This window comes from Coenobita brevimanus, chromosome 25 (assembly GCF_032717465.1).
Source record: "Coenobita brevimanus isolate Jiangsu-jjx chromosome 25, ASM3271746v2, whole genome shotgun sequence".
NCBI classification, from domain to species: domain Eukaryota; kingdom Metazoa; phylum Arthropoda; class Malacostraca; order Decapoda; family Coenobitidae; genus Coenobita; species Coenobita brevimanus.
In genome coordinates this window covers 8300028-8327093 of record NC_136978.1, presented here as the reverse complement: position 1 = coordinate 8327093, position 27066 = coordinate 8300028, and the positions used below count along the sequence as shown (strand labels likewise).

At 39.2% G+C, this 27066-nt stretch overlaps 1 protein-coding gene and 1 pseudogene across 1 annotated transcript; both read left to right on the top strand.

Annotated features, from left to right (window-relative positions):
• Window positions 1-192: 192 nt before the first annotated feature.
• LOC145393704 (KIF-binding protein) lies at window positions 193-27066 on the top strand. Its single transcript, XM_080267751.1, has 11 exons — window positions 193-233; window positions 613-702; window positions 5367-6132; window positions 12046-12197; window positions 12763-12861; window positions 19901-20060; window positions 20977-21203; window positions 24079-24157; window positions 24753-24931; window positions 26002-26152; window positions 26935-27066. Exons 3-11 carry the CDS (start codon window positions 5404-5406, stop codon window positions 27064-27066), a joined length of 1908 nt encoding a protein of 635 aa, XP_080123877.1. The 5' UTR covers window positions 193-233; window positions 613-702; window positions 5367-5403.
• On the top strand, window positions 7823-7939 carry LOC145393888 (5S ribosomal RNA; annotated as a pseudogene).

Genomic DNA, 27066 nt, shown 5'->3' with positions numbered 1-27066 from the left:
TCGGCCCCACGTGAATCGTGATTGTACCACCACCAAGTGTATTCCTGTTACGTCGAAGACTATCGTTGCATAATCACAATATAATATCCCTCATCCTGACCTTGTAGTTTATGAGGAGCCCTAATGTTTAGAATATTTTAATTTATACATGGATCAAATTTCGCGCGCCATTACCCGCCATCTGACGGTCACCATAGAAACTGCAACGTAAACAAACTGGCTTGTGGGCGGGGGTAATTAGCTACAAAAACCATTATTTTTCCTATTTTTCTCGGACCACATTATTAATTCATTGAATTCATCATTGTGATTAGGTCGATTAGGTTTGTGTTATGTTATGTTGCTTATTCAAAAAGTCTGCATTTGCCGTTTGTTATATACGAGTAGGGACAAAGATCAATTTGTAGATGGCCTGTTATAAATGTGTACACAGCAGTATTGCTATTTTATTTCAGTGCTTTAGTTTCTTGACAGATGTATTTATACGTAAATATAATCATACTTACATGTAGTCCTTGCATTAATGTTCATTATCATGTTAATGGAAACAAAATGACTGGAAATTTTCCCATTGCCTTCCTCAAGAGATAATATTCATGTCCTATTTTCAAGTTTCAGTGAGACAGTCCCCTGCATGTCATCAAAGAAGTAACTGACCTCTAACACCGGCAGAGGAATAAGTGCAGAGCTGATATATTTGAGGTACCCTGGCTTGTTAGCAAGCACAGCAGAGCACATATTAGGAGTGTTTTCGCGATGATTAAGTCAAAATCACTTGACATCAGTTTGACTTCATTTTGACTTTGGCAAAAGAACCAGCTCAGATGAGCCTGAATAGTAGGGTGAAGTCAAGTTGAAGTCAGGACATTGTAATCACAGTCTAGGTAGCTCCATTGTTATCTTGACTTTCACATGACTTCCACTTGACTTTGATCTTCATTCTCAGAGTGCAGACAGACCTTGTGTTATCCCATCTGACATGTCTGTTTTCTCTGTATTTGTGAGGTTTTCAGTCAAAAGAGCAGTGTACACTCCTACCAACAATTTCTTGAATGCTGTATGCACCATGCAACCTGGAAAAATGAATGAAAAATATGAAGATAAGTTTTTCATTTGTAACACAATATTATATGTTTCAGTAGTAGTTGTTCAGTACTGTATATGAGTGTAAATAATGCCATTTGCAGTTAGGCATCCAGAGTGCATAGGCAGGCTTTCAAGAACTTTTTGATGAATGTGCGCATTGATATTGTGGTTTTAATCAGACCTCACAATAACACATACTGGTAAGTGTTGGTCAAGTGAAAGTCAAGATGAACATGACTATAAAATTCTCGCTAAAACACAGCACTCTTTCTAGTGTCAACTTGTAGTATCCTGCACCGAGAGTGGGTGCATGCCATCCTGTGGCCGGTGTGCTGGTGTCTTTTCCCTCTGCTAAGGTATACCACTGTTAGGGATATAAATGCACATAATAGGCCTACTGAGCTTTTTTATAGGGTAAAAGAATATAAATGCACATGTATTACTGAGTTTTTGGCAAATGTAATATTGAGTTTTATATAGGTTATACATCTTGCAGGAGTATAAATACAGATGTAATGTTGAGAGTTTACATAGGTATGCCTATGTTAGGAATGTAAATACAGATGTAATTTTGATATTTTTATTATTTATTTATTGATGTTGACTAGAGAGGAGACTAGGCTAATAGGAATCTTGTTTTCTTAATTCATACAGTGCAGAGATTTTTTTTTTTTTTTTTTTTTTTTTTAATGAAATTTTATTTAGCATATGATAGACTTCATATTGGAGAGGTTAGATATTTCCTTAATAAACCCCTTCAATAAGGGAGTTTTTTAAGTTGAATAAAATCATCTGGTAGCAGCAAGAACAAACTAAAAAAAAAAAAAAGTCACTCAATTAAGAGGTTAAGTACCTCAAAGATTTATATCATAGTTTCTTGGTCCACACAGACCGTTGTAGAGAGCAGGCGATTCTTCAGTCCTGGGGTTAACATACTCAAGAAATAATAGATCACACAAGTTACGCTGTGGTAATGGTTCATAGAATGTTTTTATAGTAAAGTATTTATGACAAGTTATTTGACTGTAAGTAGCTCGTATTGAATCCGTATGTTTACTGACATTCCTGACTTACTGGCTTGGGACATCTATAGTCTGCTTTCAGACCCACTGCATATTTTTTTAGCTTATGACTGCCAGTCTTATGGAGCATTCTGCAGTGTCTTGGTAACATTATGCAGTGCAATAATAAGCTATGGGAGAGGCTTATGCCGTGCTAAATTAACCTGTAGGCATATATGTTGATAATGTTAAAGAGGGATTCATTCACAGAGTGGCATCAATAAAACTGGTCATCTCTCCATTTGCACAAATGTCCCTCACATCCATCTTATCCCCCTTGAGGAATATGGAAGACTGCAGGAGGCAGGGCATCTTCAGCCTGCAGTCCACTGGGTTCATGCTCAAATTAGCCTGGGGTAACAACAACACGATTATGGTGGAAAAAACGGGTGTAGAAAAATCTAATGCTCTCGTACTGATACTATATATCTGAGTTGTGGATATTAGTTGGACACTATTGCTGGAAATTTTAATTATATGTTAGATATGCACGTCACTATTAGAGTTAAAATTGAATGATCAGAGAAAGAATAAAACTGACTTAAAGAGTGTATGTGAATGATGTGGATGGGGAAAGTGGCAGGGATGGGGCAGAGAGGTATATTAGTGAGGGTGACGTGAGTTGGAGATGGGTAGCCTGATGGCAAAGGACAGAATGACATGGAAAGCTGATGTCATTTATTTCATTTTTGTGACTACAACATGAATAATTTTAGTTTTGGGAATACTCATAAAGTGAAGGGGTTAGAAAGAATACAGTAATACCTCGGTATACGATACCCCTAGATGCGGTACCCTGGCTTAACAGTGGGGGTAGAAATACCACCATACCCCACCTAGCGATGGCCAAACCCCGGTTTCACAATGGGTTTTGATATTTTTTTTACTGATTTTGATGATAGTCCAAAATTGTGTTTACGTTGATTTATAAACTGTTTTTAGACGTAGATTAATGTATTTTAGCCATAAGTGGGGTGAACATTGTCATTTTAGGGTACAGTTTACTAAGCTTGAGTTTTTCCAGACTTATATTTGGTGATTTTCAGATTTTGTTGGTTTTAGTGTTATTTACAGGTGTTAGGCTTAGGTTAGCTTCCTTGACAGCTGTTAGTCCATTTAGATTGGCTTTAAACTTTTTCTTGTGCTCATTGGGGTGGATTTTGGTCTAGGTTTGGGGGGAAACCCAAGGTTGGTAAACGTTTCACATTGCTTTACATGTTAAAAGTACCTCGTTTTATGATACCCCGCCTAACGATGCAGTTTTACTTAACCAATCACATCGTTAAACCAGGGTATGCTTGTACGGTATCTGTTCAACCCATGGTTGTTGGAGGTCTTTAACCCGTGGATTGCAAGCCACAGCTTAGGCTGGGTAGCATCACATTGCAAGCCACAGCTCAGGCTGGGTAGTGTCATGTTGTGAGCCACAGCTTAGGCTTTGCTAACCTTCAAGTGGCCATGCATCACCACCAACTACTCCACCGCTACGCAAACTTATGTATGGTGCTACGCAAAGACGGAGAGAGAGATTTTTTTTCTTTTCACCAGATGATGCCCTGGATGTTTATCTTCAAGTTTATAACAAACAAAAACAACAACAAAAATAATTTTTTTTTTTACTACACCCCCATGCAAACTTATGCATTGCGCTATGGAAAGATGGAGAGAGAGAGAGAGAATTTTTTTTTTACCAGATGATGCCTAGGATGTTTATCTTCAAGTTTGTAATAAACAAAAACAAAAAAAAAAATCATTTTTTGCCCTCCATGGGGTGGGATGAAAAAAAAAAAAAAAAAAAGTAATTTCGCAATCCACAGGTTAATACGGTATTATCCTTGCTGCCACCAAACAATATAATTCAGCATAAGGGGCATCCTTGTAAGTGAAGGGGTTAATGTGTTTTAGGGCTTTATTTCTGTGGTACACGGAACCTTTCTGACACCTCTTGGATATCAGTTTAATTTGCATATGAGTATGAGTATTACTATATATATATATATATATATATATATATATGTATATATATATATATTTTTACTGGCATATATTACATAGTAAGTAGTGAGCAAGAGAATGTTGATAAATGTCTTAGAATACAGAAGAAAACTGGCAAGGAAGAGGTTCAGTACAGCCTCATAATCTGATGAGAATACCACCCATGAAGTGAAGGATGATGTCACAAATTAAGTCAGTGAGGAAGGAGAGCCAGTCACTTAGTCAGACTTCAGTGAGAGCTGATCTCAGTCAAATAACACCTCAGTCCTCTTCCATCATTTTGGCTGTCCAGTTAATCTTGCTTTAATAATGCAAAAGTTTGATCATCATAATTTTGCTATATATATATATATATATATATATATATATATATATATATATATATATATATATATATATATATATATATATATATATATATATATATATATATATATATATATATATATATATATATATATATATATACACTTTATATATGCCAGCTTTATCATGCAGTTTAGTGAACTAACTACCTTTTTATTTTTTATTTTTTCTAATTCAGGCCGTTCTGTAATATTCTGCCATGTTTTAAGGTTTATGATTTATCAGTGCTTTCCTAGCTTAATTTTGTGCTTAGCTAAGAAATATGCCTACCCTGACATTTTGTACAGTAGTTGCTGACATTTATTGAGTACTTTATCCACATTCTTTTAGTGTTTATCTAATTTTTTTTTTCCCCTTAACGTTTGATGTCATGTGATATTTGTCTGCCTGTGTTTAATCTTTGAGACAATTTATTCCTCCATATAAAATAGTCTATGAATGTTGCATATAACTACGATATTCCAGTCTTCCTTATTTTCAGTTTAATAATTTGTGAACAAAGCATTGTAAATCATGTATGGTCACAAACTTCTTTATCTTTTGTAGCACTGTGTGATGCAATACTTTTGGAGCATGGATACTGTTTATGAACTCACACTTATAATCACTTTTGATTAATGTTGTAGGTGCCATTGGTGGTACTAAGTGTTGATATAATACCTGCTGTATGTTAAGAACTGTATCATACAGTACTACACTGAAATATCTATGTTGATGTTAAGTATTATTAAGCACCAACTGGAGAATAGTCTTTGCAGTCCCATATAATCTCAGATGCCTGGTTGATATGCATTTTTTAGTAGCTATTGATTTGTAAGCCAATTATATGAGACCTGTTTCATTTAGCATATTTTTCAGATTGCCGCTGTGTGAAGCGTGTTTCAGGTTTCGCCAGATGGCATCAGTTGAAGATCAGTACCAGAAGGCATGGCAGCTAAGTCAGGATGAGACTTCTGACTCAACCACAGAGCCCTACAAGTCCAAGTATGCTGCAAGGGAGATCTTTGAAGAGCTTAAGTCTCGTCTGAGCAAGCAACTAGATGAAGATGATGTGGAGGATGAGGAGAGTGCATTTGTGGAGGAGGGTGTGGACGGAGTTGGGCTGGTACGAGCAAGAATGGCTGCTGTAGTTTATCACCTTGGGGTTATAGCAGTGGAGACAGAGGAACTGTCAACAGGGGAGGAACATCTGAACAAGGCATTGGTTATTATTGGGGATGATGGTGGCATTACTTCAGGCATCTCCTCACTGGATGTCAGTGATGCTGAAGTGGCCTCAGTGGCACTTTCAGGTGACACAGAGAGTCTCCTGTCTGTCAGCAGTGATGCCTCATCCATTAGTCCTACAGCCATTGCCCCTCCCACCATTGCTCTGGCCATAAGCAGTCATAACCAGCTGGGTATTCTGTGGTCAAACCGCGGTATTTATGCCAAGGCTAAGTGCCACCTGGACCGGGCCAATGCCTTCTATGCTGAGTATATCAAGAGATGCAGTAAGGCTCCCAGGACCATCCAGAGTCTGTTTACAGCCACTGGGGACAAGAATGGTGGGGGGCCTGATGACACAGCTGGTTGGGCTGCACTGGAGAAGTTGCACACTCTCACTTTTTACTATCTAGCTCAGGTGTGTTCATTTTTATTTATTTATGTATTAATTTATTTAATTTTTAAATAACATGGATTGAATGCTTGTATGACTTTGCTCTGTATCATCATCATCATCATCTGGACCTCCTTTCCCATCCTAGGGCAGGGTGATGAATAGCAATGTCCAGACAGCCTAAGTTTGTCCAATCCAATGGGCCACGGTTCCATTCACTCATCATTCAAGCTCCCGGAAACCTGGCTATATCTGATACGCCAAAAACATTCGCCACATTCTGTAGCTTCACATAAACGTATCTGATAGAGTCAGTTTCACTGTACATGCAGGTAATAGTTTTCTCATATTGTGCTTTCTGTTTCCTGGTTTTTGCATCCTACCTCATTTCATGTTTTGATTGGAATAAGGATCAAGGTGATGATATTGATGATCTGTTGATGTTGGTGTATAATAATGTACTGTATAGTACAGTAATTTATAGGCACCTAGTGTTCAATTGATCAGAATAACCCAGTTGGAGTGGCAGTTTAGCTTTTTTAATGAGTTCAGTCCCGAAGGTGTGATGTGAAGTATTTCACTGACACTATTCTACCAGCAAGAATAGGCAGGTCCTTCACTATTAAATGTGCAGGTTTGGACTATAATGACTGTAATATCTCTAACGTTGTATCCAGCATGTGTTAGGAGTGTAATGCTGTATGGTAGTGAGACCTGGGCAGTAAAAGAAGAGGATATTTGCATGCCCAAACATACGGAAATGGCAATGATTAGGTGGTTGTGCAGTCTTCCTTGGGTGCGAGGCCTGGGGGAGCAAGATTTATGATGGAAGAGTTGAGAGGTAGGATGGGACTGGAGTGTATTGGTATTGTGATGAGGAGAGGTAGATTGTGATGGTTTGGGCATGTGGAGAGGATGGGGGATGATAATTGGGTGCAGAAAGTGAGAAGTGTTAATGTTTGGGGTAGGTTAGTGAGGAACCGAAAAGGCCTGGGACGAGGTCATTGAGTGTGACCTCAGGTTAAGGGACTAAATAGGGAAGCTCCCAGGGATTGAGCAGCATGGAGAGCCACCATTAGGTGACCAAGGCCGATGCATGCAAGCATGTTGGATCCATCAAAAATGAAAGCAAAAACAAACTTTGAGCCCCTGTATCACAGAGAGGTTACATAGGCTTGACATTTATTTATTTATTTATTTTTATTTTTTAAATACTATATATAAACCCCAACCACCCTTTGGATATAAACCTTCACCAGCTCAATCCGATTAGAGCGCAATAATTACCCACTAAACCACCAGGCGCCAAAATTTGGTTATATGGTTACCACCCAGCATAGTAAATGGTTTCCTGGTGTACAGGAAATCATTTGGCTTGTCATTCAGTGTAGAGTCACCCACAGGCAGAAGGAAGAGGAAAGAATGAAGGAAAGAAAGACAGAAGAGGGAGTGTAAAGTTACCCGTAGGCAGAAGGACGAGGAAAGAATGAAGGAAAGGAAGACAGAAGAGGATGGAAGGAAAGAAGGATGGAGGAGAGGAAAGGGCAGACACCTGACAGCAGCACTACATCGAGTGAGTGGATGGTGAGCGCACCCACTTACCACAAATATATATATATATATATATAAATAAATAAATATATCTATATAGATAGATATAGGTATAGATAGATAGATAGATATACATTATATATATAAATATATACAGTATATATATAATATATACCACGTTGAGTACACCGCTTCCCGTCCGATCAGCGAAGTTAAGCAACGTTGGGTCTGGTTAGTACTTGGATGGGTGACCGCCTGGGAACACCAGATGCTGTTGGCATCCCTACGTGTCAAGTGGGGTTGGTGGAGGATTAGTGCCCCTCCCTGTAAAACAATTAACTCTAAGCCGTTGGCCACCCCGTTTGGGATACATGGCGTCTGGCAATGAATGAAAAAAAAAATATATATAATATATATACTGTATATATATATATATATATATATATATATATATATATATATATATATATATATATATATGTATAGTATATGTACTGTATATATATATAGATAGATATACAGTATATATATATATATTATTATCATCAGCCTTTTGAGTATCCACTGCAGGACCAGCCTATCCTGACCGAAGTCGGGACGATACAGCCAATGTATCTCCACCAAGTGGCTTAGGCTGTCTGGTAGAGAGTATATGTAGGGTGAGACGTGCTTGTAAGCATAACTGTAGTGTTGGAGTGGCTTTGGATGTGTGTGTAGTCTGTGAACCAAGTGTAATTGGCCCGTGCAAGCCGACTGGGTGCAAGCATACTTTATAGTAAGCGACACTGGTTCAACCACAGCACCCCTTGTGTCCACCAATGCAGTACGTGGCCGCTTGAACACTCCCAAAGTTTATTACCCTGGCGGGGCGTGGATCCTGGTTCACCCGTGTACGAAACGCACACTCTACCATTGTACCACAGAGTCTCTCTCTCTCTCTCTCTCTCTCTCTCTCTCTCTAGATAGTTAGATACATACATATACAGCATATATATACAGTAAAATCTCAAATTTCGATGGACATATGTACCCAAGAACCACATCTATATTCAAAACATCGAAATTTAAACTGAACTTCTTATGGGAAAAATTAGCTTGGGTCCGGGGCCTCCAAACCTAACTACCTACAATCATGATTTTTTGCCCACACCCCCTGTAAACTTTATGAACTATAATTGTGATAAAGTAACTGTAGTTCTGCATTGTATTGCTATACTGTCAGCAAGTGTATACTTGGTGTATTTCTGCCTTTTCCTGTACTGCCATTTCTCCTTTGGCTGCAAAGATTTAGAGGTGCCAGGCTGCTCTCGTACATCACCACTGCTACCCAAAGAACCACTCTTGCTTGGCATTTTGAAACAGATAAGTTGCACCGAAAATACAAAGATAATACACACAACTAAATTGCTGTGCAATGCATGTCCACATATGGTTAGGCTCATACTTTTTCTTATAATTTTCTTTCACTTCTAGCATTTTGGTTCGCATAAAAAATATTATCTTTGCTTGTTTTGGTTGGAGTCTGGCCCTGAGAGCACATGTTACATACAATATTAGGTTAGGTTCATACTTTTTCTTATAATTTTCCTTCACTTCTTGCATTTTGGTTTGCATCAAACATATTATCTTTGCTTGTTTTGGTTGGAGGCTGGCCCTGAGAGCATCGAAATTCCCGAATTTGCATCGAAAAGTAAGGTAGCCAGACCACTTCAAAATGCATCGAAATTTGATTCATCAAATTCTAAACTGTCAAAATTTGAGATTTTACTGTATATATATATATATATATATATATATATATATATATATATATATATAAGTATATATAATGTGGTAGGTGGGGGCGTTCACCATCCACTCACTCGATGTAGTGCTGCTCTTGGGGTGTCTGCCCTTTCCTCTCCTCCATCCTTCTTTCCTTCCATCCTCTTCTGTCTTCCTTTCCTTCATTCTTTCCTTGTCCTTCTGCCTACGGATAACTTTACACTCCCTCTTCTGTCTTTCTTTCCTTCATTCTTTCCTCTTCCTTCTGCCTGTGGGTGACTTTACACTGAGTGACAAGCCAAATGGTTTCCTGTACACAAGGAAACCATTTACTATGCTGGGTGGTAACCATACAACCAAAGTTTGGCGCCTGGTGGTTTAGTGGGTAATTATTGCGCTCCAATCAGATTGAGCTGGTGAAGGTTTATATCCAAAGGGTGGTTGGGGTTGGTTGCTCATGTAATGCCATTCAGGGATGAGTGAGGCTGGTTACTCTCATCTTAAATGCCGGGACCAACTGCCTAGCCCCAGGCTCCTACGCTCCTCGTGGGGCAATGTAGGACTGGATGATGGATGGATGGATGTACATATATATATATATATATATATATATATATATATATATATATATATATATATATATATATACATATACTGTATATACAGTATGCTGTATGTAAATGCTCGTGGGCCTTTCGAGCCCTCTCGCACTTGCTCCTGCGGAGGGCTCTCGCGCTGCATGCTCACATCTTCATGCTTCGCACTCGTTTCCTCATGCTTCTCACTTGTTACCTCGCGCTTCGGGCGCACTGTGATCATTTCAGGTAATCCGAGTCACGTTTATGTGATTTTCTAGTCTAACGTTGTCACTATCGGCCATCAAGGCGACATCGAAGGGCCCATGATGGTCCGTTTATTTGCTGTTGTAGTCTAACGTTGCTTCTCACTCGTTTCCTCACGCTTCGTGCACACGTTGTGATAATTTCAGGTAATCCAAGTCACGTTTATGTGCTGTTCTAGTCTAACATTGTCACTATCGGCCGTCAAAGCGACATCGATATAAAGCCATCAAAAACTCTACAGTGAACGCAACTCTGATTTGATGCACTCACGCCAGGGGCGGCATTTTTTGGTCAAACTTTGATCGCTTGTTAAATATAGTAAAAGTTTTTCAATCGTGATAGGACCAAGTTTTTTTACATCAGCAAATTTGTTCTGATTTTTGTGCCAATTTTGGTGCGATTTGAATGTGTAGTTTCGGCTGCCCAAAATACACACACACACACACACACACACACACACACAGCTACTGCTATAGTAATATATATATATATATATATATATATATATATATATATATATAGATACAGTATATATATATGCAGTATATATATATATATATATATATATATATATATACACATATATATATATAATGTATATAATGTATGTAAATGTACGTACACAAAGTCTGTCAAGAAGGAACAGAACTTTTTAAATAATGCACCAAGTAGCCTGCATAGTATTATCATGACTGGAGCACTGTGTAGCAGCAACTTTGAGCTTTAGTCTAATACTAGCAGTGTCAGGCCACGTTAGTTAGTCATCAAGGTACACGCGCTTGAGTGAATGTTTAGTGCACTTGGTATATTTTCTTCTGTTGTCTGAAATTGTCTACCTTTCAGAATGAATTTCAGCTTTGGTGGGGAGTCCGCAGGTGCTAAATCCAGAGAGTAGGGACGATAGTTGCTTTGTGCATTGCCAAAAAGTCTTGGACAAGGAGTTACACATGAGCAGGTGCATTGTCATGGTGCAGCATCCAGGTTTTGTTTGTCCATGCCTCAGGCCACTTCCTTCACACTGCCTCCCTCAAACATTTCAGGACATCCAAGTAAAACTCACTATTAACTCTTTGACCACATGGAATAAACTCATGATGAACGATGCCTGTCCAGTCAAAAAAGACAATGAATGTCACCTTTGCATTTGAGTGACTCTGGTGTGCTTTTATTTTTATTCAAAGTGACAATGTTTCAGACCACTGTGACGACTGCCTATTTATTTTGACATTGTAGCTGTACACTCACATGTCATCACCTATTTTGACATTTTTCAGAAAATAAAAGCTTTTTCCAATCTGAAACAGAATTTCACACAAACATGTTGCTCTTCAAGATCCTTCATTGTTCAGCTTGCAACAGTTTATCTAGTGCACTAAACACACATTTACTAAAATGTTCATACCTCAATGAATAAGAGACGTGGTATGACGCTGCTAGTATTAGATTAAAGGTCAGAGTCGCCACTACACAGCACTACCATCACAATCATGCCATGCTGGCTAGCTGGTGCAGTGTTTAAAGAGTTCAGTTTCATTTTGGACAGACCTCGTATGTACAGGTACTGTATATATTTATAACCTGTTAATTAGGTTATGTTTCTTTGCATTTTTGAGAAACTGGCAACTCAGTTTTAGAGATAGCAGAGGAACTTTGATAAACAATCTTTCCTTAAATTGTTGTGTTCTTGATACCAAAAAGGAATGTGAACAAAGTGATGCAGCTAATAATTACATAATTATACAAACCTGCAGTAACTCCTGTGTTCTGCATGTTGCACCAGGTTTATGGTCACCTAGGGGCAGCAGAGCGGTCGGCCTGGTACTGTCACTCCACCTTACAACGACAGTTGGCCAGCAAGGACTACGAGCCCTTGGAGTGGGCCATCAATGCGGCCACTCTCGCTCAATTCTACCAGGGCAAGGAAAAGTTCAGGTCAGACACAGAAGATATAGTATGTGTTTGTTGGAAGCCTCCAGTATCTACTCACTTCATGCAGTGCTATCTTCAGGTATCTTTGCACTGAGTGACAAGCCAGATGGTTTCTTGTTGCCCAGAACACCATGTATTACACAGCAATAATCATATGACCAGATGGACACCTAGTTGTCAGAGAAGTTAAGGCACTCCAGCTGGATGTGGTCTGCTGGGGTTTACATCAAACAGGTGGGTAAGGGTAAATTACCCACACAATGCCACCCACGATGGAGCAGCAGGGCACTCCTACTGTAGATGCCTAGGATAAGTAGTTTAGCCTCAGTTTCTTAAGCTCCTTGTGATGGCAAGAAAGGATTAGACTTTAGATACAGTAGATAGCCTACACTATAAAGAAAAAAATATATATTCATAAATTTACCCAGTGATTATTATAATGGATATTTGTTGCTTCCAGGGTGGCACACTAATTATCTGTTGGCATTATCTTCAAACGTTCTGCTGGGAGTTGATGTAAACATTTATAGAGCGATAATTTTATGTACACAGCTTTTGCTGCTTCCAGGGTGGCACGTCATCTGTTGGCATCTTCCTCAAAAGTTCTAGCGGGAGTTGAAGTAGAGGTTGATATGTCTCAACTGGATGCTGATGACACCACAAATAAGTAAGTAGTGTTGTTAATGTTTATGAGGAATAAATAAAGGAATGTTAGTTTGTATGTACTGTATATTGTATTGGTATGTGATGTCTGTAGGTGTTATGGACCACCCTAAATGAAAGGTGAAACATTATTTAGCTTATGTCATAGATAACAACAGAGTAGTGAAAAAGGTATATCTGAATGAATTTGAAGGAGGAAGGAGGTGAGGTAGGCCAAGGAGAAGGTGGAGAGAAATGGTAGATGAGTGTGTGAGGAAGAGAGGTTTTGAAGTCGGTGAGACTATGGAACTGACAAGAGATTGAGCTGGCTGGATAAATGTTGTGAGGAGAAGTGCATGATCAGAGATTTGGCACCCCTTTTGAACGTGGCAATGTCCGGATTTACTCAGTCGGATACATTTATGTGAAGCTGCAGATCGTGATGAATGTTTTTGGCGTATCCGATAGAGCCAGGATTCCGGGGGCTTGAATGATGAGTGAATGGAAGCGTGGCCCATTGGATTGGGCAGATTTGGGCTGTCTGGACATTGCTACGCGTCACCCTGCCCTTGAGTGGGAAAGGATGTCTGGATGATGATGATGTGTCATAGAGTAAGGCCTGTATAGGTAATGCACTGTAAAAATGGAAATTTTTCCTTTTGTGTCTTTGTTAAAGACATGGTGAGTTAGTATGAGGATTCTCTGCAGCAATCTGCCACACTGCTCTGCCTCTCAACACAGTTTGTTTGGATTGTAACTTTTGCAAATCCATGAGCAGACCTCGTCATACGATGAACCGGTATGCAATGAATTGCTTATGTGAAGACGAAAAAGTTAGGATCCTTTTTCAACATATGATAGCATTTTTGCTCATACGATTGTTATGATCCTGTACGGAGCCTTACTGGTCGATGGATGATTGTTATTTTCACGTACAGTTGCCGACGTGCAAGCTAACAGTCAGGCGTATGTTCAGAGATGGCCCTTTGACTGTGATTATTATCAGATGTGTTAAATTCAGTGATGAAACAATAGTGTGGTGTTGGAGTTCAGGAAGCAAGTGAAGTAAAATAACTACAGTATCAGCTTAGGTGAGTTGGAGACCACCAGGTAATTTTTAGACTTAGTCTTGTTGGTAAGCAGCAAGCGAGTGCAGTGACATGAAATAACTACCAGTTCAGGTGAGTTGGAAGCGTGTTTTCAGATTTTGTTGGGTGGTGACCCATGGCCAAAAATGTTTCCCTGTTAAACCTGTTATAATTAACGATTTATGATAAATTGTTACGGTATGCGATGGATTTTTTTATTTTTCAAACACTTCCTCATCATAAAACGAGGGCATGCAGTATTATCATTTCCTTGCTGCCTGCTGTAGGTTAGAGTAGAGGAAAAGAGTGCTACCCATGTACTGTATTTCTTGAATGTTGTAAAATGTACATAAAGGGATGTGAGTGGGACTAAGACCTCCCCTCCCTCCTCCTCATAAACTTGCATAGGGATGTAGTGGCCTCACTGCCATGTAGTTATGTTCGTGCACTACTTACATTACAAAAGTTGGGGAAATCATATCCAATATTCTTTGCTGGGTTATGTTCTAAAAAAAATTGAGCATTGTATGACTTCATCTCCTTATTCCCAAATGAAGTTAGCTTTGGAGGAGGAGGATGGAATACATTTTGCCAGTCACTGATAGAGATATAAGCAGTCTGTGTACAGTAAGACCTGCATGATCTGGAACTGTTTTGTTTGGAAACTAATTAAAGCGGATTGGCTAGCCACTGCATGGTTTACGTGCTTAGATGCAGTGCGGTTCACACACGTTTGTACTTGTCGGTTACGCCTTGAAATCGCAAGCCTGCAGCATAATACTGTACACTGTATTACGTGCATGGTTAACATACTCTTTACTTTAAGCACCAGAAGCACCTTACCAAATCAGTTCTTACTGATAGTCTTTGATACATTTCTAGTTATTTGTGAGGTCGTAAATTAACATTTCACAATAAAATTTTTCTCCTGTTGTTTTTAGCCATGTTCCTTCTTCTGTGTCAGCCATTTCTCTGGTCTAATGGCAGACACTTCCAAGTTACGTCCCGCTTGCCGTTTATTATATTAAAACATCACTATAACGGACTGATTTTTTTTTTTCTTTTTTTCTTTTTCTTTTTTTTTCTTTTTTTTTATGTGAGGAAGAAGGAACCAAAGGCAATGAGCCCACAGTACTGTTCCCTCCAAGAGAGAAACAAAATACAAGAGAGAGCCAAATTCAAGATCCATTCATTTCGAGATGCCTGGACACACTGCGTTTGAAAGACTGGAGATCATAGGAAGCAGGAAATACAGACAGAGGGAGACAGTTCCAGAGTTGACTTGTTGCATAAATGAAGGACTGGGAGTAACGGTTGACTCTTGCACTAGAGAGTTGGACAGAAAAGGGGTGAGAGTTTGCTGCTAGACGGGTGCTGCGCACCCATCGTAGAAGTGGAGGAATGCATGCAGACAGTTCAGAGGAACAGTGACCATTGAAGTAGCGATAGAAAAGAGATAAAGATGCAACAGTGCGGCGAAGAGACAGAGGTTGAAGGAAGTCAGTAAGAGGGGGAGAGTTAATGAGACGAAAAGCCTTTGACTCCACCCTATTGAGAAGAGCTGTATGTGGGGAGCCCCCCCATACATGAGAGTTGTACTCCACACAGGGGTGGATAAAACCCCTGTATAGAGTCAACAATTGTGCAGGGGTAAAGAAGGAACAGAGTCGGCTTAGCACACCCAATCACTTGGAAGCAGATTTTACAAGAGATGTAATATGATCTTTCCAAGACAAGTCCTGAGCAAATGAAACCCGAAGCATGTTCAACGATGATGCAGGATTAAGTTGAGTATTATTAAACATAGGTGGGTATACCTGTGAAAGATTTTGTCAGGTTGATAGGTGCAAAAACTGAGTCTTTGATGCATGAAAAACAACCAGATTATTTTTACCCCAGTCAGAGATACGGGGTCCAAGCCAGGACAGCGAACTTCCGATACTAGCAACATCCGGACTTCCCCCTGCTATCCCGGACTTTTTCTGATGTATCAGATAATAGTCCGGATCACACCAATTGTTTTTTAGCTGTTTTCAGAACCATTGCAGTACTGTACAGGCAAACCCCGGCTTAACAACACAAATGGTTAAGTAAAAACCCATAGCTAGGTGGGGTATCATAAATCGGTGACAGTGTAATATGTAAAGTATAGGGATGCGTTTTTGAGCCTTGGGTTCCCCCCCACCCAACCAAGTCCTAATCCCACCCAAATGAGTGCAAAAAAAAAACGTAAAGTCAGTCTAGATGGTCTAACAGCTGTAAAAGAAGCTAACCTAAGCCTAACACATGTAACTCACCAAAACCAACAAATAAAATCTGAAAATCATGAAGAAGAGGTAATCAAATATCAAACACCTCTCATCATTTATTTCTTGTGAGTCCTTGGTCGATACTGGTTGTCATTCTTGCTATCCCCCCCCCCCCTAAGCTAGGGGACATGTGGTGCTCCCTAGTGCTCACTTATCCTCCTCAAAGCCCATTGTTAAACTGGGGCTCGACCATCATTAGACGCTAATCCAGGGTATTGCGTATAGGGGTATCATGAATCAGGGTTTGCCTGTACTGTACTGTATTATACATTCACTACAGTAATCAAATGGTATAGTATATATAATAATACTGTACTGTACACTAATAAGTGTGTCTTTTATTTATCTTATTGTGGTAAACATAGCTGAAGTACTCAGGCAGTCTGGACTGCTTCTGGCTTTATCGGACTTTTTTCTATACAGTATACAGTATAAGAATTTAGTCCGGTAGCTCCTCAGTTCCGTAAAAGCGAAATCTGGTCTATTGAAGTCCGTTATATTGAGGTTTTACTGTACCTCTTCCTAACCTTACAACCCAACTTAACCAAACCTAACTTTACATAACCTATAGTCACAGTGCACGAGTCTGAAGTGTCATTATCGTACCTTGGCGGCCTGCCAGTCAACAGTGCATCTGATTTTGGATTTCATTACACGAATTACGGTATCATTTTATACATGAAATCGGACGCACTGTATGACAGGTAGGTTTCCAGGCCATGATAATTACACCTTCAGACACTCACCGTGACTGTAGTAATGTTCTGTAGTTTATCCTAACCTAACCCAGCAGTTTAACCTAACCTAACCTAACTTAACCAAGATGCTAGTTAGTTTTAGCAAGTACGCCATTACAAACCGATGAGGCATAAGGAACATGATGATAACAACAAGAGGAAAAAAGATAACAAAACAGTTGTTTACCACCATGAAAATGGTTAGAGAAATACAGAAAACAAACTTGAGAAACAGCAGTTGAATTGGTAAGGTCCTTCTGCTTCTTAAAGTAAAATATACATATACTTGTGTCATTATTAATGTACATAATTGACATTCACAGTTCATGAGACATGTGCAAGTTGTTAAAGCCATGGAAAGACACAGATGTGCTGTAGCCAAATGACTGAGAGGCATCAACACAGGCTTGAGGTTGTTTGAACATTCTCCAATACAGTACTGTACAATACTTTTTTCTGCTTATGGTTTTGCTGTATTGCACAGCAAATGCAACAAGGACGTGTAATTCATATTAAGTTTAAATTACAGACAACAGAGATTTTATTTAAAAAAAAAAAAAAAAGCAATTGTGCACATACCATAAACCTGAGATGAAACATGCCAACATCTAGAGCCACAGCTGGCAAGTTTCACTTCAACTATTATGGTGTGTACATGGTTGCTTGTTTTAATAACTTCTCCCCTGGCTTTATTATAAATTAATAATAATTAAGACATTTTTTAGTGTTTGTTGTGTATTACAGTAAAACAAAAGGCAGAGGACAAAAAATGGTCTAGTACTGTATTGTAGAGTGATCAAGCCTTTGTTCACAGAATGCTGCTCTTTCACTTGCCTGGTTAGAGCATAGGCCTAGTTGTGTGTGCATGCATTTGTGTCCCTCTCCCCCATCCATCCCTTCTGAAACTCATTTTATCCAGAAAAAACAGTCAATATAGACAGGGTTTGCCCCTGATCAGTTAATATAAACCAGGTGTTACTGTATCAGTATTATGTAGGCTTGTCATACCTTATATGTTTTATCAAACTTCCATCCATCCATCCATTGCCAGACGCCATGTATCCCAAATGGGGTGGCCAAGGGCTTAGAGTTAATTGTTTTACAGGGAAGGGCACCAATCCTCCACCAACCCCACTTGACACGTAGGGATGCCAACAGCATCTGGTGTTCCCAGGGTGACTGTCATAAATCTTTTTTACTGTGCTGTACCTTTTGTTAGTGTGTTTGGTCCAAAGAGTGTGAATTTGATTGTGTATTATGGTAAAAGTAGCAATTTAATTTGTGCAGCTGCAGCACCTGACCAATTTAGCTTTTTCTCCCCCTCCCTTTTTTTGTTTTTCCTGATTAGTTTAAAGATGGTAAACAATTGTTTCCTTGTTGTTTTTATCCATGTTCATTGTGATTTCCCAGTGTTTATTTTTTTCTCAAGTGTAATGGCCAACTTGCCAAAACTACACAAATCTAACAATTCATACTAGCTAACCTTATCAGTAACCTAACCTTATCAAATCTAACAAGAAGCGGTGCCAGGGCACAGCAAACCCCTCCCCGGCAGTCATTTTAATGCTGACGTATAAACACAACAGGCTCTCTAGTCAAAGATGTCACATATGAGATTTGGAGTAAATCGGATGAAAATTGACGATTTTATGCCCATTTAAAATTTTAGGCCCGACCCACGTGACATTGACCTCCCTACTGTTAAGTAGGGGGTGACCTCTCTGATGTAATGAGGCATGTTATAGGATGCAAATTTGAAAGAAACACCTTTAGGTTTTCGTTTCATGTTGATATGACGAATTTGAAAAGTTATTGCGAAAAAGTGATTTTGTTTTTTGTTTTTTTATTTATTTTTGTTTTTTTTTATTTTTTGAGCCTACAGTCTGGGCCTTGGCCCAGTTTGGCCCAAAATTTAATCAGGCGATAAGAGGGACATAGCCCATTATCTCTGTAATTTTAGTCAAAATCACACCAGTAGCTTTCATGTAAAGTTGTTAACAGACAGGCAGACAAACAAACAAACAAACTGAGTGAAAGCAATACCCACCCCTGAGCCCTCCAGGGCTTGGACAAGTAACGAGCTCATCTGACCTGACAAAACTGTGTAACCTTACCTAGCCAAAAATAACCAAACCAAACCTAACTTGTGTTAACTCTTAGACTTACCAATGACGACCTGGGTAGTCATGTGTTAGTCAACCTTTGACGTCAGTATGACGACTTTTCCCGTCATCCGATGTAATCTCTAAAGAAATACAGTACTGTATTTCTATGTGACTGTTCTGAAAGCTCTCGAGCGAGAGTTATGTGCACAGCCAGAATTTACGCTCCTCCCTTCACAGATAGGGTTAACAGTCTATCCAACCCTGGCTCACCCTACTTATCCTATCCTAACTTAACTAACTTAATCTAACATGAGCTAATGTAACTTAACAAAACAGTGTAACATTACCTAGCCAAAAATAACCTAACCACGCCTAACTCAACTTCACGATCAATCCAACCCAGCCTAGCCTTACTTAACGTAATCTAATCTAGCCTAACCTAACCTGACCTACAATAACTTAACTAAGCCCACTGAACCGGAAAAACAAATGAATTTTGGTAGATCTGAATAGCCATTATGCCCAAGAAACAAGTTGCACTGGAAAAGCAAAACAGTAGTAAAAACAACAGTTGTTTGCAACCACAAAAACAATGAAAAATATGGAAAGCAAGCTGGAAGGATAAGAAAATTGGTAAGGTCTTTTTCTACTTAAACTAAACCATTAATTTACCTGCATTTTTTTTCTGTATGAAGAATCAAGACATTTATATTCATAAATATAAAGCAGCTCAAAAGGAGCTTAGCTATATTTTTGAGGTTACAATATAAAAACAGTGGCTGAGATCACATTATACTTGCCAGTTTAATGATTCTCTTTACCCAGACGTGAGAAGTTCGAGCAGTGTCGTGCAGATGTAGCACGTTACTGGGGGCGATACTGTCTGGCACTGCTACAAGTGTCATGTGACCGCATCAATGACACACACCAGGAGCTGCAACAACAACAGGAGCAGCAGGACCAAGAGGAGGACTTAGATAAGCAGGTGACACCATATAGTATCATTGCATATTTGCTGGATAAGGAGTTAATCATGCATGTGGCAGCATTTTATTATGTGTATTTTGATTGGATGAGGAGTTTAGCAGGTGACTCAGTCTTGCAGAGGTGAGTAAATGAAGAGTTAGGTTAGTAGATGATAACACACATAATTATCTAATTGATTATATGAGTTAAGCAGCTGACTGCACTATTATCATTGCATAGTTAGTTGGATAAGGAGTTACTGGTAGATACCATATGCAGATGACATCATTATCATCATTGTATAATTGATAGGATATGGAGATAGATAGGCAGGTAACAACATTATCATCAGTGGATAGTTGGCTGGACTGTAATAAATATGTTCAAGTTAAATTGTTCACTGCATTAATCTCTTTTTCCAAACATGTTTGCTACAAGCACGCAGTTTTATTCAGACGAGTGGAGACCCATCATTCTGAAAGAGTTAGAAACAGTCTCCAGTAACCTCTTCACCATGAGAAAGACTTGTTAAGTTGAATAAAATCATCAGTATTTAGTAAGAAAAAATGAAAGACATCCCAGGGCTAATGATATTTAGTGGTCTAGTAATCAAATTTGCCATTCAGAGTTAAAACTGGGTACCATGCATATCAGGTAGGAGTTGCGTGGAGATCGTTGAATTATATAGTTCCACAAAATGCGTAGCCCTGCACCTACCCTTCAGTGGTCAGGACTATTTTGGTTTAGTCTTGGAGCCTTACACCACAGAAAGGGTAATATGAGACTGGCAATCACTTTCATCTTGGTAATTTTGTCTTTTTCATTATAAACTTTTTCCCACCTAAAGATAAAATGATGTAGGATCCAGGAACTGGGAAAAGAGACAGTAGCATACAATGCATAATATACTGTATGTACCATATCTGATGTTTCAGCTGGAATTTGTGCAACTTGAAGTGAGTGACCTTGAGAGTGAGGTGGCGGCCAGTACAGTTAAGGAATTCGAGGAAGCGCGGGGAGTGTTCCTGTGTGGGCTGCGGTGGATGACGGTAGGGCGCCAGTATTATACACTCGAGGACCATGCTTCTGACCATGTCACACTCACGCAGGAGATGAGTCAGCTCTATAAAGCTCTGGCATTCTTTGAGCCAGCTGAAGACAGGTGTGCTGATTTTTATGTATAGGTTGTCCCCATTTGTAAGAGTTGTGCATGTAAAAATGTTACTTTAACATCATCACAATGATGGTGTGGCATACTGTACTGTATGTACAGTATTTTATTGCTACTGTCAGGTAATAAAGTTCAGGGAACAATTTTATTTATGATGGAGTTAATGGAGATTGTTTTTAATCTGTTCAGTAAAAGACATCTTCCTGTACCCTGAAAAAATTGTCCAGCGGTAGCAGTACAGAGCAGAAATACAGGAGACTTCATTCTGTTGAAGAGTTAATTGAAAGAACTTTTAAGTAGAGTTGGGAAAAAAGCATGCCACAAATGAGTCATGACAAAACGGTTGATTTAATCATGTACAGTACATGTCACAGATTTATAAAGCCACAAATGTACAAAAATAAAAGTCATATTGTACGTCTGAAAGAAAAGCATGAAAATTTTTCAGTACATAAAGCTCTATTTCAGGCCATGTCCCACGGTACTGTACATTATAAATATCAGATAAGGACAGATAAGACCAAGAGTTCAGCACTATTTAACAAGATTTTTTTTTTTTTTTTTTTTTTTTTTTTTAAGGATGCTCCTGCAAATATGTAATGAAATCAGATATTATTCCTGGTTCCATGGAACAGTACACTGTAATCAAGTAAATAAATATATAGTGCTGTCTTGCCGGAGTTGTCTTAATAGGAGCATTCGTAGTAAGGTACAGATACTACCTACTGCCAGAATTTTGAATTTCCAGTTGCATAACGCTCACATATGGGTGTTTTTTCATAATGATATTATGCACAGATTTTTCTCATTCATTTAAGTTGAGTCCGATGCCTAATAATGAGGTCACAGAATACTTTGTGATGTTGTTCGAATGTTTTGTGGTGTTGGCTATATACGTCAAGGGATGAGTATTTATCGATTTTTGCATATATGTATGAATAGTTCATGATTTATACTTTTATTCAGATACTCCTAGTTTTCACCAGCAGACGTATTAAAAGAAAGAAAATAAGTTTTTCACCAAAGAAGACTACACTTTTCACGGACAGAGATCACAGGATCAAAGGAACAAACTAGGCAAAGAATTTGATTCATCTCTTGCGTGGTGTGGGCAAAATTTTGCCTGCATTATGCAAGAGCAAAGCATATGTCTAGATGCAGAATTTCATGAGCTTTCTCATGGTGTTTTCAGAATTTCGATATGACCAGTAGTTTTCACGTAAATCGCCTAAAACTAAAATAAAATTGCCTAAAATTTATTATTTATCTTTTCTTATATTATTATTGAATCTGTAACTCACATATATATAAATTATGTACAGTGGGGCACCAATTTTCGCGCCTAATTGGGTCCAAAAATAATGCGCGAAAGTGGAATTAGCGAAAGTTGGGGCATTGTCTTTATGGCAAAAAGGCTAATTGGTTCCCGGTTATCCTAAAGTAACATCAGATTTTCATTTTCACTTGCAATACAGTACATCAAATCACTATTGTACATTGCATTGTGAGATACAAACAATAAAAACTCCGACACGATACTCTCTTTTAGCCTTGGCCTTTCCTCCCGACTTTGAATGTCCCGGCCACTTTTTATCACCACCACTGCCTCCCGGCCCTCCCCCCACACCACCAGGCTCTCCCCCCACACCACCAGGCCCTTTCCCCACACTACCAGGTATAGTAGAGGCCATTGAACCGTGAGAATTCAACACAATGGAGCTAGCACGCTCGTACACAATGGCGGGAATGGGTGGACAGAGTGTTGACATGACGTCATTCAAGATGGCGGTGGGTTGCGGGCGGGCGGTGCAGGAAATTCAAAGTTCAAAATATTGTCCCAAACCCAAAATTTGTGCGCAAAAATCGATTTTTTTCAAGCAAAAGTGGAAGTTAGGGAATATTTGGTGCATGCCGTGAAAGTGGATTCCGCGAATCCTGCTGTAGCGAAAGTTGGTGCCCCACTGTACATGTATGCAAATTATGTACACCCACATAACCCACCCAAGTTTGATGCACTTACTGCTAATATAGTACTTAATTTTTGGTGAATATTTTTGTCCAAAGTGATGCAAATGGCGTCATCAGTTACTTTTCAGCCCAACAGATATGACGCAATTTGTGTTATCGTTCCTGCGAGGGTTAACAGTGGAATAAGAAGGCACACTTTCGCCTGGCATCACTGCCATATTTTTGTGGATCTGTGTGCAAGTTATCTCTTTCATCTGGAGATATTTGATAGCAACACGCTTGGCCAGTGTCATCCATTCTAGTAAAACTGAGCTTCCTATTTAGTCTGGAAACCTGAAAAACAAAGAAGAATGTGTATTAAGTTGAAATTTGGTCTTTGGTCATCTGAATTTAATGTCCCCCTCCCCTCCCCCCCAAAAAAAAGTCCCTCTATTATAGTTCCTTCTTGGAGAGGCCATGAACGTTTCATTCATTCCTCATGTGCGACTACTCATTTGAAATTTTCTGGAATAGGAATCATAACGTTAATTTTAATTGAATATATTACCCCATTGAACAAAACATCCTCTTGTCTAGTACTATGCTAGCGACCCTTCATTAGCTGAGTAAATTTGTCATTTAATGAACATAACTTTTAACTCCTCAGTTCCATCGAGTACAGTGAAAGTAAATATATTGTCCGCATTGGTTTTCAGATTCAGCAGTATATTTTTAAATCCTTCAGTTTGATGGTGTCTTTATATTTTATTCTTGCAGCTGGCAGACAATTACCATCAGCCTGAGGGAGACCCTTCAGCCTGGCGTGTTAATTGTTTTATTTCTGTTGCCAGACAGTTTCCTTTGACTTAGAAGAGATCCTTTGTAGTGAAGTAGTTGATTATCAGCGGTTATTCTTCAGGCGGTGTAAGATGCATAAGCGACGAGTGGACCTGCTGACAGTTCTAATCAAGGAACTTAACCCTCAGTATTATCTTCATGTAAGTATTTCTTCAGTATATTAGCAAGCGCTATGGAGTCATTTACCTAGCTGGCTTGTATCGCCACCCCTTGTACTAAATGTTCCAGAGTGTCAATATTTTGCCCTACCTTGTATTGCCACCCCTGTAACTCCAGGTTCAGATATTTAAATTTTGTGTTGGTCCATCATTTGTCTGTTAATAAAGTAATTTTATATAGTAGTGGAAATATTACTGTAAGACAGTTGAAAAACATAAGGAATGAATATTTCAGATAATTCTGCCCATTGTGAGGCAGAGGAAAAAGGGTGGCTCAAGTATTTCATGTAGTTTAAAGATTGTTTGCTTTTAATTTTAGGGTTGTTCAGTTCCCAACATATATAAGGTACTGTAATTTTCCCTTAATCCATGTCTGTGTTTGCAGTCATTTGTGCTTTCTTGTTCCTGTTTCTAGACCCCACCTCATGTATTAGTGGGAATTGGACTTAGGTGATGGTGGTAATGATGATGGTGATGAAAACTTATAGTCGTTGCTGCAGAAGGCAAACTCTTGTAATAAAATGAAAGCACAAGGTAAATGAAATTGTTCAATCCCATAGTCACCCTCCTCCCATAGGTGTGTCGTCAGATCAACTATGAGCTTGGTGAAACATACTCAGCCATGCTGGATGACAAGTTGGCCCAGGTAGCAAGTGGAGGCCAGCCAACGCCACCTCAGGCACGCAAGATCAACACACTCGCAACATCCAGCATACAGCACTTCTTGCACTACCTAGACTCCCTCAAGGACAATGTGTAAGACATATCATTGACTTCATATACTGGTACGGCAGAATGAGGCATGAATGTGTAAGGCAGGCGAGTGACAGGTAAGGTAAAATAGGATGGGAATTCGTTGCTGTTGTTTTGTTGTGATTCCCTTTTCTTCTGGATACATACCCATTGTCCATTAGGAACATACCTGCTTTGGCTAGGTGCTTCCAGAGGCTGTATTGAAGTATTATATGTGTTTTCAAGCTACATAAAAGTTTCCTCTCCATATTTTGGTACTGGCACTGAAAATTCTTCATGCAATCCTTTTGCACCTACCACACCCAGTCCTCTGTGTTGTATGAAAACCGTCAGCACCAGCCCTTTCCCTCCTTGTTTTACAAAGCTTTCCACTTCCTTTACACATTCACATCTCTTCCTTCAGAACCTTGCTCCTGAAACTTCCTCACCAATTCAAGTTAGTCGCCATTGACCAGCAGCTCACACAGAAAATAAACTTCCCTCTCAATAGCCATGACAGTGCTCTTGAATACATTTATTTTCAAAGCATTACGGTCACAGATGTCAGTAAATTTGTGCACAAAATTCTGGATAGTGCATCTTTTTTTTTTAAAGGATTTGATTGCCAGTACAGAGTAGACAGTTTGTAATTTGTAAGCAGTTTTCTGATTAACCCCTTCAGCCCGGAGGTGTCATTCAGTAATTCTGGTTGCCACTAAACAGTTTCATTCAGCTTTGGACACCAATCTAATAGTTAAGTTGTTAATGAAGGCTACATCTTTGTTATCAGTTTTATATTGTGATTAACCCCCTCAGCCCAGGGATGTCATGCTTAATTCTGGTTGTTTCTACAGTAGACAAGTTTATTCAACATATGACAGATGACAGCACCCTATTGGTGAATGTGTTAGTGAAAGCTACATCTAACCCCATCAGTTCAGAAAGTCCCTTCATAGCTGAATAGAATTCTCTAGAGATATTAAGAATTAAAGGGAAGAGACACAGTCATGGAGAAGAGGTTAAAAAGCTATTAATGCAGCACTTGTATGTTGAAGACTACAGTGTAATGTACCTTTTATTCTGTATCTTCCCAGGACGGGTGAGCAGCCTGCAGTGTACCCAGAAGACTCAATAAGGCCAGCTCTGGTGGCGTGGTTCCACTTAGGTCGCCTCTGGTCTAAATTAGTGGCCAATGACCATCACACCAAACTCCAGAATTTGGCACAGTCATTGCAAAACTACAAGGTGGCTCATATTCTTCATTTAATTTTTGGGGAAGGAAAGACCTGAGAAAGGATAGAAATAGGTGAATGAAGTATGTATGAAGGTGCACATGGTATTGGTTGCATAGTGTATTCCACAGGTATGTTAAGCACATGAAATATTTGCTGTACAAAAAAATCTGCACATTGAAGTAGAGCCAAGACTTTAAAGGTTTGATTGATGTGGAAATGATTGTACAGTAGCTATGTCCTATTTCACTGAGTGTTCTGTGGCCAGTCTCATCTTAAATGTCAGGACCAACTTGCCTAGCCCCAAGCTTTTATGCTTCTCACGGGGCAACACTGGATTACTTGATGATAATTCCTGTTTCTTATTTCAGTCGTACCATAAGTAATTTTTGTTGGAAATAGGGTTATGATGTTGATGATAATGATAGTTCACAATTGCATGTGCACTGGTAGTATCTATTTGTCTGTTTATAGCTTTTTTACTGATGCCTTGCTGCTTCCCGGGAACTCCCCCACTGGGGATGGCCATGGGAGAAGAGGCTCCTGGCTGCCTTTTACATATCTGTTTTGTTTCCAATTTCAACATTATTTAGTTATTGCACTGATGGCTGTACAGTATTATGTGATAAAGCTTGTGGTTTCATGGATGATAAGGGTTTATGTAGATTCTCCTTAAGAATTTATGTGTTAGAATTATGATCTTTGTACCAGTGTAATTTATATGTTATAGTGTGTGGTGCCGTAATGCCTAATTGATACACGTAGTTAAATAATTTTTTTATGTCACTCTGCCAGCGACTGGTGGACTACTGTGACCAACATCCCGAGTGCCAGGATGTGATGGCTCAGGAGGTGGCTGTGTGTCGTGAGATGGTCCAACTGCTGCCTCTCAAGATGGAGCAAGTCCGTGCTCTTACTCGCTGCTAG